This window comes from Etheostoma cragini, chromosome 19 (genome assembly GCF_013103735.1).
Source record: "Etheostoma cragini isolate CJK2018 chromosome 19, CSU_Ecrag_1.0, whole genome shotgun sequence".
Classification (NCBI taxonomy): domain Eukaryota; kingdom Metazoa; phylum Chordata; class Actinopteri; order Perciformes; family Percidae; genus Etheostoma; species Etheostoma cragini.
This window is the reverse complement of record NC_048425.1, coordinates 12,639,402-12,651,850: the sequence shown is the minus strand read 5'-3', so window position 1 is coordinate 12,651,850 and position 12,449 is coordinate 12,639,402. Positions and strand designations below refer to the sequence as shown.

Genomic DNA, 12,449 nt, shown 5'->3' with positions numbered 1-12,449 from the left:
CCCCCCTCTGTGATAGATGTGTCCCCTGACTATTGCCATCACTCCTCTACTTCTTCGCCTCCCATCAATCTGTGTCATGAGTAAAAGACCTTATCAGTGCTGTTGGTGTCGCGCCAGAAAATATACTTTGCTGCTCTCGATCTCTCAGAACTCAAGCAGCTTAGTAAGAAAACACGTGCCAAACTGCACCCCAGCGTAATGGTATTCTAGTCAGATTTGAAGAAGTGGCTACTACAGGTCCTGGCATGAGAGCATTTTTTCCTAATTTTAAAGTTGTCACTGTTGTTACTCTGTCCAGAAAAAGCTGCTAGACAACACCAAAAGTTACCCTCTCACCATTTTTGGTGAGGCGGGTGCAGTTTATGACCCCCCCCATCTGAAACATCACAATAAAACCTGGTGATGGCTACTTTCTAAAACCATCTGTGTCAACAGTAAAAAAGTTCTTCTCAAAACCTATGAGAGCAAGTTCCGTAAACTTTCATCTTGTATGTGCATGTTATGCAGAATATGGTCAATAGGTAAATTGCTGAACATCACAATATAGTTTAATCGTAGTTGAGTGGGAAGAAACGTTCATGTCGATATCTGCTTGGTGAAAGGACATTTTTATTTGTTTGGATTTTTAATGGTTTAACTTTGTAACAAACTGCTACAAATGCGTAACACAACAAACTATTTATCTGGTGTGATTACAAGGTTAGCACTTGGGCTAACAACTTTGGAGTAATGCATGAACCCTCAAGAGTTGTTTTTACGGACATAGCTATCTGCAGTTTAAGTCTCCAAATCCCAGTAGTCTCCAGCGTTATCTTCTCAGACTTTACAAAGCTCCTCCGGAGTCACAAAGGACATTACTGCACACAACTGTCAACAACTGTCTTACAGGCCAAGTAGTGAGCCACATAACTATTAAACTGAACGTTTATATTTTAAAAGCCGCTTTAAATCAGTCTTTCATTTTTTTTGATAGATGGACATTACTTTATGTCCTCCAAAGTGTATGGAAATGTGTTCCTATGGCATTGAGATAACAAATTAACAGTGACCATATTAATAAACATTAAAAAAAATGTCATATACCTATTATTAATGTGCTTAAATGCAGAGAGTGCTGCTACTTCTCAAATCAAACACATTCCATCGATTCCCATTTCCTGTTTTCGTGAATATCAAATTTCACAAGCACGCAAAAAGACTCATTCATTCTTGACTACTTCACTTCGTCTGAGAAAGTGAACAAACACATTTGGGTTGTTAAAGCACCCATACTATGCTCATTTTCAGGTTCATAGTTGTATTTTGAGGTTGTACCAGAATATGTTTACATGGTTTAATTTTCAAAACCCACCATATCTTTGTTGTAGCACATTGTTGCAAAACCCTGTTGTAACCCTGTGTGTCTCACTCTGTTTTAGCTACAGAGTGAGAAATCTCACTTCTTTACTATCTTTGTTGGGAGTCGCACATAATCAGTAGCTAGGTAAGATCACATCTGCTAGATAACTTTCTCCAACTTGGGTCAGTCCAAGGCAGGATTAGCTGGGAGACTTCTTCTAGACGAAGGCCACTTGTGGAATACCTGCAGATCAGGGACATGGAAGTAGTTTTTTTGAAGATTATGGTGAACAAGGGTGTGTTGTAGCAGTGTGTCGCCATTGAGAACAAGCTAGCATGCTAGTGCTAGCATTCTGTTCATTTCTTTCGCTGATGCTGAAGAGCTCGTCCCGGCATTCAGCCCGACATAACCGGACTGTTGCAACGCCCCCGTTTGTCCTGCCTCCCATCTACTCGTCTGATGGACTGCAGCTTGTACTGAACTCACCACACCCACCACATCACCTGCACTTCAGCACAGGAGTGACTTTAATGTCTGTCTGCTGACATACAGTACAAATAACTCCACACTTCCCACCCACCACCTGCCCTCCTCTGACTCTGTCCTCCTGTCTGTCCCCAATCCTGGCTCTCGACCATATATGATGGAGCTCTCCTCGCTGTCTATAATTCACTATCCCCATCCAAAGTGCTGCTAGCACTATGGACTCTTTAAACACATCCCTCTCAGGGCCCATCTGTTCACTCACATCCTCACAAAGCTACTGTCAAACTTCACTTTGCCCATTGTGGTGTGGCAAGGCATAACCTTGTCCAATTTTTGCTGAACTGTCTACCACCAAATCAGGTCCTGAATAATATAAATGTGGGGTAAAAAATATGCAGGTGCAGAATCAGGCTTCATCATATATAGTTTTTGCAAATAAATATTTTGTAAATGGAATGCATTTCTTGTTAGAATAGGACAAGGGATCAATCTTTAAAGGTTCAGTTTTTTGGAATTTCTCCCATCGAGCGTTGAGATCATATATTGCAATCAACTCTCTCACACCACGCGGTTCAAATTATAACGGCTACGGTAGGCTTCACGCTTTGAAAAGCAGGTCTTTTGCTTTTTCAGTGTCCTTTTTCTTTTCCTGGAAGAAGAGTTCAAGTTTCATTCCTGAAACTTGAATTTTGAATATGTGCATGAGGTGGAGTGGCAATCGGGAGAATCAGGAATTGCGCGGCGGTCCGCAACAGCCTCTTATTTCCAAACATTCATCTCTCCCCTGCCCTCCAAGGGGTGGTGGTCTACGGAATTTCCCGGTAGATTTTTAGCAAGTCAAAACCCACGTTTGAAAGGACAAATATGGTCTTCATGGAAGAGTCATCAGAAGAAACCTCTGTTTGTCCTCACCACAAAAATTTGCGTTTGAATTTTGCAAATGAACATATAGACTAGCCTGATCCATGTGGAAACAAGTTCCGTGGACTGATGATGTTAAAATAGAACTTGTTGGCCTTTATACTTTGGTAAGGAATAATAGGCTGGCTAGGGGACTGCCGATGAAAATTAGCCTATGGCTAACTCGGGTACGCTTACATTTGCTTTGAATGTTGGTCAGTGTACATTGTCCCCTTTTCAAATAAACAAATAAATGAAAAAAAAAAAGGCGAAGATACCTAAAACAAGAATTGAAACTCTTTGCTGGTTAGAAGAAGTGTTTCCAAGCTGTGATACTTGCCAAAGGGGGCAGTACAAGGTATTAACTCTGCAGGGTGCCCAAACTTTTGTAGACGCCATTTTTTTGTTGTCTGTTATTTTGAAAGTGTAAATGATGAAAATAAAATCTTACTTTTGGTGACATATAAAAGGAATGTCTAATCTGTCATTTGATGCCATTTGGAGACATTTCCATCTTTTCTTGGCTTCTTTATGCACCTTAATACAAATTTTTACCTGGGGTGCCCCAACTTTCAAGCCTCACTGTTAGCTCACAGCGCTTTAGGGCGCGAGTAATATTTTTCCTCTAGGTTGCATCCGCTGCCTCCCCACAAACAAAGCAATGTTGTTTATATCGATATGGTTTAATTTTACGTTCCATGACCCATTTCTTCTGTGAAGCCGGGCCTGTGTTTGGCTCTCTCCTCTTACTCTTCGTGCAACCCCGCCCTCATTCACTCACACGGGCGACAGCGCCGCTGTCACGCTTCTGACATTTGTCCACAGTTTTACTTATTAACACAGCTGTATATTGTTAAGCATGAGAGGCAAACCCGTGGGTAACTGCTATCGCGGCAGCAACGGCAAAAAGCACAAGTTATTGAAGGCAACTAACTTCAGTTCGTAGATTAACAGCTTGTAAGACGGAGCCTGATGGACCCATTCATAATGAGTCAAACGTCCCTCTGTGAGTACGTCCATCGCACTGCCCCTCTCTCCCTAGCTCTTTTAATCAGTTATTGTTGAAAACAGGTGAAGGATATGTGAAAGCAGTTATGAATAGCCTATGTGACTATAAAATTAGTTTTGGTTAAAATCAACAAATCGTGATAATAATCGTGATAACAATATTTTTCAAAATAATCGTGATTATCATTTTGGCCATAATCGTGCAGCCCTACTATATGTTCTATACTATATGCTATACTCCCATATTCATTTGAGTTGCATGCATGTTAAAAAAAAAATGCGAACACACCTTGTCATTCAATGTGTTTTCTTTATTTTCATGACTATTTACATTGTAGATTATTACTGAAGGCATCAAAACTATGAATAAACACATTACATTTATGTACTAACAAAAGTGTGAAATAACTAAACATGTCTTATATTCTAGTTTCTTCAAAGTTTGCTTTTTTTGATAGCGCTGCAAACCCTTGGTGTTCGCTCAATGAACTTCATGAGGTAGTCACCTGAAATGGTTTTCACTTCACAGGTGTAACTTGTCAGGGTTAATTAGTGGAATTTCTTGCCTTATTAATGGAGTAGGGATCATCAGTTGTGTTGTGCTGAAGTCAGGTTGATACACAGCAGACAGCAATATTGGACAACAGTTAGAATTCATATCATGGCGAGAACCAATCAGTTAAGTAAAGAGAAACAATTTGCCATCATTACTTTAAGAAATGACGGTCACTCAGTCCAGAAAATTGCAAAAACTTTAAATGTGTCCCCAAGTGCAGTCACAAAAACCATTAAGCGCTACAGTGAAACTGGCTCACATGAGGGCCGCCCCAGAAAAGGAAGACCAAGAGTCACCTCTGCTGCTGAGGATGAGTTCATCTGAGTCACCAGCCTCAGAAAACGCAAGTTAACAACAGCTCAGATTAGAGACCAGATGAATACCAAAAAGAGTTTTAGCGGCAGACACATCTCTGGAACAACTGTTAAGAGGAGATTGCGAGAATCAGGCCTTCATGGTCAAATAGCAGGCAGGAAACAAGCAGAAGAGATTTGTTTGGGCCAAGAAACCCAAGGAATGGACATTAGACCAGTGGAAATCTGTGCTTTGGTTGGATGAGTCCACGTTTGATATCTTTGGTTCCAACCGCCGTGTCTTTGTGCGACGCAGAAAAGGTGACCGGATGGATTCTACATGCCTGTTCTACTTTTTCAGTGATAACATACAATGTAAATAGTCATGAAAATGCATTGAGAAGGTATGTTCAAACTTGTGTGTGTGAATGTCAGTGCTAAGCCAACTGATGTAAATATGCATGAGTATAAATATGATACTCTGAATCTTCTCAACATCCACAGCTGCCACATTAGCCTGGTTCTCCTCAGTCAGCCTCCCACTGCATTCAGCCTGTCACCCTGACGCCACCGAGTGTCTCTGGCATTGTCACCTCAATGTCGTGTCCTACTTCTTCCCTGTCACTCAATGCTGCAACCTACCCACTTGCCCGTCTGGCATGCAACCGCTCCTGCTCTTCCTAATGCAGTTCTGTGACAGCTGGATTCAATATTTCATGCATTTAAGAAGCTATAATTGTTTAAATCAAATCAAGAACATTGGCACTGCTCATTACTACATCACTGACTGTCACGGTCATGTTTCAGGATGGAATGGGAAACCTTCAACTGAAGCAAGACGGGATTCGTCTGGAGGGAATCTCTGAGTTTCTCCTGCCTCTCTATGTGAATGAGATCCAGTCCAGAAGGGTAAGTTGCTCCCTTGGCTCTTCTCAACAACCTCAATTTCATCAATACTACTTTGTAGCACTGATAAACTAGGAATGACTACCATCAACTGAAAGGCGTGAAAATCTCTTGCATGGAAAGTTCTCTCCAAAGCTGCAGACGAGTTGGTATTCATCTCCCAATGTTGAGGACGTTATGATCAATTTAATCATTAGCAACAAAGGCCAGCTTCCTTCTGAGCTCTGACTTGACGATACTTTAATGTTACTTTCTATTTGTACCTGGATAAGAGAGATTACACTCTTTCTCTATTTGTCCTGTGCTCTTCTCATTTCCTGTTGTCCTCCAACAGTGCACTATCTGGTCCTCCCTATGGCATGAGATGGGTAATAGGCTGCCTCTCAGCTCCTCTCAGGCCACATACAACCCTACAGGAGATTACAAATGATTAGCGAGAGACCAGAGTCCCCCCGCTGGATTTCCAAACAAGCCCTTATGATAAATTCCCCTCTTCCACTTTCACCCTCCCCTTTTCTCCTCTTTGATGCTTAGTAGATTAACCAACACAGCTCCAGTGCAAAGTTCATCAAAATTTCCTTTTCCCACATGAATCACAAACGCTCAGTTGGATCATCCCCTTTTTCAGTGATTAGGCATGGTAGAGAAAGCAATTTCAAGCACTGGAAGCTGGGGTTCCATGTAAATTTGATTTTTGAGGGACATCGTTAGAGGAAGTGGCTCGATAGTGGGTACAATTTGCTACAGCAGATTGAGAAGCAACTTGGAATTTCCTACTCTTGCTCTTTGATCTTCTGGTTGGAGTTAAATGTTGATTTAAATATAAAAGTGGTGTGCTTAGCAAAAGCAAACACCTCAAGGCCATAGCAGACGCCCAAGCTGAACATTGGACAAAGCCAATATTTCATTCTCCGGTGCAATACCACCTGCAGACATTTTTACTGTCTTGTTTTACAGACAGGCTGTGTAGTGGTCCCTTTATCTACCTGCACCAGAGATATTTGCAGGATAAAAGTGTTTGTGGGTCACTCAATATTTCCTACCTGAGGAAATATGTCAAGCACTGCTAGAGAGCCAGGATTATGGTTATCCAATGAGTGTACACCACCGTGCTCAGTTCTGTTCTTCAGTCAGATAACCACCGCTGATCAATAATCCATTACCACAAACAGCAGTGAACTCAGTAGTGCACCACAGAAGTTAAATATAGTGGTTTTTATTTTTTTATATATTCACTGAGTCAAAGCTGCTGTTGAGGCTGAGCTCAAAGTAGGTTTAGTTTAACTTCTCCTACCTCAATCAGTGCTTTGAATCTGCAGCAATGACTGAAGCCAGAACCTGTAGGGACCAACCAAATGTTCAACTACCAAAATTATTCGGCCAAAAATCCAAAAATCTGATCCTAGTTACTCGTCTGCTCTGACAGCAAAAGACGCTGCATCTCATGTCATCGCCCAGACCGGGGTCAGTTAAAGCCGTTCTTGCGCTACTCTTGTAATGAGAAACAGAAAACAGAATCTACTTTTCTTAATGATGGACCTGCCACTTTTCCTGAAGAATTAGGCGTATGTCTAGGACGGTTATTAATTTGTTGTGGGTCCATCCACTTTTTAATCCACTTTTTGTTGTAGGTTTACAGACTAGTATTCAGTTTCTGCAGACAGTATTATGACTAATATAGTCAAAAGATGGCCAAACATTTTTATGGAAATTATTTATTTATTTTCAGTTATATTGTGCTTTGTTGTTACAGTATCTGCTGGAATGTTGAAAGAAATGTTCAGAGTAAAATGAATATTTTAAATGTAGTTTTGCAATTTAATTGTCTTTGAAAAGCAAGAGAAAACAGTAAAAAGCACATTTAGACTATTTAATTTATGCTGCGATGAAAAAAATGGAAAATGTTCATTCCGGTGCATCCCTAATAATCTGTGAATACCAAGTGGAAATGGCTCAGTCGGTGTTTTGGCAGGAACTCGGTGCTGGCAGCAAATCACAGGCTAAGTAGCCCCTTGGATCAGTGCTCTCGGTAACATGTTGTTACCGCGTTGAAAGGAGAGATGGTAACTTTGCTTTCATGTTGTTAGCACTCCCTTCCAAGTAAAAGGAAAAAAAGCCTATAGTGCAAAAAATTTGTTTTGTAGATACTTTTACACGCCATTTGTAGTCATCTTCTGTATTACACACCAATTTTGCACTGGTATTTATTACAACTTTATAATTGGCTACAATTATGCAGAGTTTTGCCACCCATGTCTAGAAACACAGTTACTATCTAAAGATGTAAACTAAAACAAATGAAGTGAAGCCATAAAAGTGTATTTTATTTTAAACATGTAACCATTTTCAGCTCACAGCAAACAGACAAAGTTCTACTATCTGGTGAACTGAAACACAACTCAATGCTAATGTTACTCCATATCTTCTGGGTATTTACGTTCTTTAATTACCAAAATTAAGATTTTGTTCTCATGCCAAGAATCCACAGTTTTCAGGACTGGACAGTTTTTGATACTTGCTATGTCTTCACCACTGGAGTCGGCACTTTCTCCGGAGATGATTCCTGTCCCTATTTCACTCCCTTTACCAAACGCTTTCCACGCATGCACGCATACTACGTACCAGCTCTGCTGTTCTCTTAAAGAGATATGCTAGAACGACCAAGACACACTAGCGCACAAGCATAAATCCTCACTACTCCATTGTGTATTACTATAAATCAGCCTTTACTGACGCACGTTTCATGCCTGCTGGGCTCCAGTTTGTGAACCGTGGCAATTGTTTTAATATGTGCAACCTTTTACATCAGCTTTGGCTTGTACATGTGCTGAGCTGTCTGTCAAATCCAATGGGCAGATGGATTGATGGAATAATTTGTATGTTTTTCTCACCCTGGGGGCTTTCCCTATGCCTATCTATATATCTATCTGCTTTTACAGATGGCACAGTAATTCTTATGGCAAAAAACAAGCCAATATGAGGAACTGGAAAAATATTTGACAGGACAACCATAATATCAAATGTTTAAAATCCAGTTTACAACGAAAATTATAAGCGTAAAATGGCCACACAACGGCTGATACTACACGTGATAGATACATTACTGCTATGCATGTGAAATCAGTCCAACTCTTGCCATACATTCATAATTTCAAGTGTTTATGAAAGCCAGTGTTTGAAGTTTCTGTGTGAAGAAAGTGAAAGGGTCAAGAAATGCCTGCTCAAACATGGTGGATCAAGTAATGCTTGTTCAAAGACAAATATGTTGTATAAATAAATAACACATGATTATTTCTGTTTACCGTAAAACTTTTTGCTTTAGACGCTAGGAAATGGATATCTTAAGTCTTTATCCAACTGGATATGTTACTACAAACTGCTGTTCCGTTTTCAGATTCTCCTACTTCCTGAAGCTTCCCAGCTTTCACATACACTAGTGTATCAGTTGTGAATTCACACCGACGTTGCCTCTCTTTTAGTTTTTTAGTTTCCCGTAGATTTTCTGCAAACACTTTAAAGGGATACACAAAGGAGTCTTGGGTTTCGCTAACTTTTTCCCTGCAGAGGTCAAATTTGACAAATGTCTGACATATGAGCAGTTAGAATCTGTTGCTATTTAATAAATAAATGCCTCCCTATAAAAAAAATGAAAGCAAATCATAGTAGAGCCTGCAATGAACATAAAGATTCAATTGTTGAAAAATGCATTGTTTCTTTAAGAAGAGTGAGGAAGTTATTGGCCCAAATAATTGCTTACTTGGTATTGTTTTAACAAGTAATTCTTTATACAATTGTATTCATATTTTTCTCATTTTTTAGTTTAATTAATTCAATTTAAAATTAAGAGAAACTCTGAAATTGCATATTGCATCTTTCTTCACAGTCTGAGAATCCTTATGGCGCGAGGCAACACAGTGCCCAGATACAGCTAATCAAATCTCTCCTGTTCAGAGTGTTGTTCTCTTTATCGTCTCTGGGGACCCTGACTCATTTATAAATAGCATCGGATGCAGGTGTATCTTTATTGGAGTGAAACGTCTCCTTCACCGAGTCTTACCTACTTGCATTGGAGATGCGTGACAAAGATGAGTGTAAGCACCAGTTCTGAATGCGAGTCTGCAGACCAGGGCTCCAACCATCGTCACGTTTAACTCCCAGTTTAAAATCAATAGCTTTTTAAAATAAACTGCAACATCAGCAGTGCCTCAGAGGTTTGAACATCCTTCAAACCAAGCTTGCTAGAACCAATTTAGTTGGGCTAAGAGTATTACATTGAATTATACAAGGGCCTTTTTAATATGGCAAATATCGAGTATGCCTGCAAACATGTTCCAAAACAGCCTCTACCCTGCATGGAAGAGCTTGCCCCCAATATTTGATATGTGGATGAAGAAAATGAAGACATAATAAGCGTGTCTTTTTAACTTCACAAATTCGTTTTCATTAAATTTACTCCAGCTCAGAATGCAAATTAGCTTCAAGCACAACAATCAAAAATAATTAAAATTCAAACATATTTATGCAAATATTTGGATAGGATTACATTTAAATCCTGAGCAGTGCCTTTTATCTATGTTTTAAAGGGCTGCATTTTATTTTACACTCATTCTCTCACAGGAAGGTTGTACCATCATATGAGGTTTCCTTGTTTGAAACCATTTCAACTAAGCGATGCTCTTGCTTTTAGCTGTGATGGTATTCATTGTTTGCAGGGAAGCATCCTTGCCGTACAGCAGCCATGGTAATTTTTCAGTCTGACGGGGTTCACTGCACCTACAACAGGCTCCATTTATGTGCATTCACTCTGATCTGCCCTTGACCTTCCTCAACAAGCGCAGTAACTAAAAAGCCTTTTATGTGATCCCACAGGCCCCTCAGGAAAGAGTTTAAGACCTACAGTAGAAACTCTTTAAAAGGATGCTTCAAATCAAAAACTCAAATTTGTTCATGATTTGTTCATGATGTGCATTTATATTGGGAAGGTGCAAGCAGGGAATGAAAATGAACTGAATGCCCTTTCCAAAGTTAACTACAACACAAACTTCAAATAATCTGCTACAATTTTACGCCTCTCTTTTGGGAGAGCATGAACTTAATCAAACCTATTGGACTGCATCATGCCATAAGTATTATTAAAAATGCTAACTAATGTAACTTATGTACCAATAATGCAACAGAAAGAAACAATTGGCAATAATTGAACATTATGAGATATAATGCGGTTGGGAGTTCAAATCATCACCCTTTGAGCCATCCGTGGATTTGCTTATAGAGGCAAAGCAGTAAAATTGTTTGTTGCTTTCCTGCAGAGGTCAACTTCACTGCACTCTGACAAGTGCAAAATGCCGTGACAGTGCTGACATTGGAGGAAAAAAGAATCCAAAATGGAGGAAGATATTGCCACATATGAGATGCAGCGTGGTTTGCAGTCAGTCCTGAGACAGGAGTGTGTTGTACAGATACATTCTATTCAATGGACTGTGTTAAAGCTGCACTTATAATTCATAATTAGCTCTCATAACATACATGTTGATATGAACAGTGGGTCAAATGACTCTGCAGTTCCCCTCAGAACTCAACTCTTTGTTTCACTCTTACCACTTTATTCAGTGTCTCTTTTGTACGCAGCAACCAGATGTTTTCAGTAATAAAGTTTGGATACTGTGTACACTGCCATTCCAGAACAAAATACCAGACGGACAATGTGGTGAACATAGAGAATCAATTAGCAGCTCTGAAGTTAGCCATGACCCAAAACAGAGCTAAGAGGAGAGGAATATTTGACTTACTTTAATCAGGTGGCCAGAGACACAACTCCAAATGAATGCTAATGTTGCACTGTATGTCCTGGATGTGTTAAGAAATTATTTATACATTTCCATATCAACTTAAAGTAAGATTTAGTCAATGTTGTGTTAAAGGCTTGTTACAGCTGCCCACAATTGTTGCTTTACAGTTTTTCTCAGTCGCTCAAATCACAATTGGCACTCTTAAAACTGCTTGTTCAGCCTTCACATTATCTAGTCACAAGATTAAAGCAATTTTGCATTGTTTTTTCAATTTAATGCATACACAAAAACAATTACAATTTGACAATGTACAAGTGTCTGCTGAAACATATATAGGCATAAGTTCATTGATCCTATCTGCAAATGCAAAATGGTTGAACTCCTTGTCAAAATCGGTAAAGCAAGTTTTCCATCCAGTACATTCCAATTGTTCTTACAGATTGGTGTTGTGAAGTTGTCCAGTAGTTGCTCTCAGGTAAATCTTGACTTCCACTGATGAAGGGGATTGTGTAAACATTAGCTCAACAGACTGGAACGTTGGGACCCCATACCATTGTGATTGAACAGGAAAAAGTGTTTCCTGTGATAAGTTGACTTAATATTTATTACTTTGTGCTATAAAATGTTTTTTTTTCTTTCTGAATCGTAATGACACTTTATATGGTTGCAAAAACCTCAAATAAAAGCATAAATGTGACCTCTCTTCAATCTCTTGCAATCCTAATCTCAAAATATAGCCGCAGGCGGCGATTCGCAGGTTTAGACCTGTTTTATCAGTAGCGACTTCAAAGTAATTTTACACATGTGGTCCAACGTGATTTTAAAAAACATCCTGCAAGCTTTGTAACGACTGGACAAACTGTGCACTATTTTTAAAAATGCCTAAAACTGATTTGTCAAAAACATTTATTTCCAATTCAGGGTGATATGTAGCTCAGTCCAGCTCACGGCTATTTTACAAAAGAAGATGACCAACACAAAAACAATTGCTAATAAAGCTGGTTCCAAGCTCAAACCTTGATTTGTGTCATTCCATGTCCAGTTATTGTGCGTTTAAAGCGCCTTCTAGTGGTCAATTTGACTGAGACTTGCAGTGTACACTCAGCGGCCACTTTATTAGGTACCCCATGCTAGTAACGGGTTGGACCCCCTTTTGCCTTCAGAACTGCCTC

At 39.6% G+C, this 12,449-nt stretch overlaps 1 protein-coding gene across 2 annotated transcripts in view; it reads left to right on the top strand.

Moving 5' to 3' along the window:
• The window catches only part of LOC117962203 (zeta-sarcoglycan-like), a 43,354-nt gene that overhangs the window by 17,006 nt on the left and 13,899 nt on the right, over positions 1–12,449 (top strand). For both annotated transcript variants that reach the window (XM_034901360.1, XM_034901359.1), the window contains exon 3: positions 5,390–5,491. In XM_034901360.1, the coding sequence (XP_034757251.1) occupies positions 5,390–5,491 (102 nt within the window). The remainder of the gene's footprint in view (positions 1–5,389; positions 5,492–12,449) is intronic.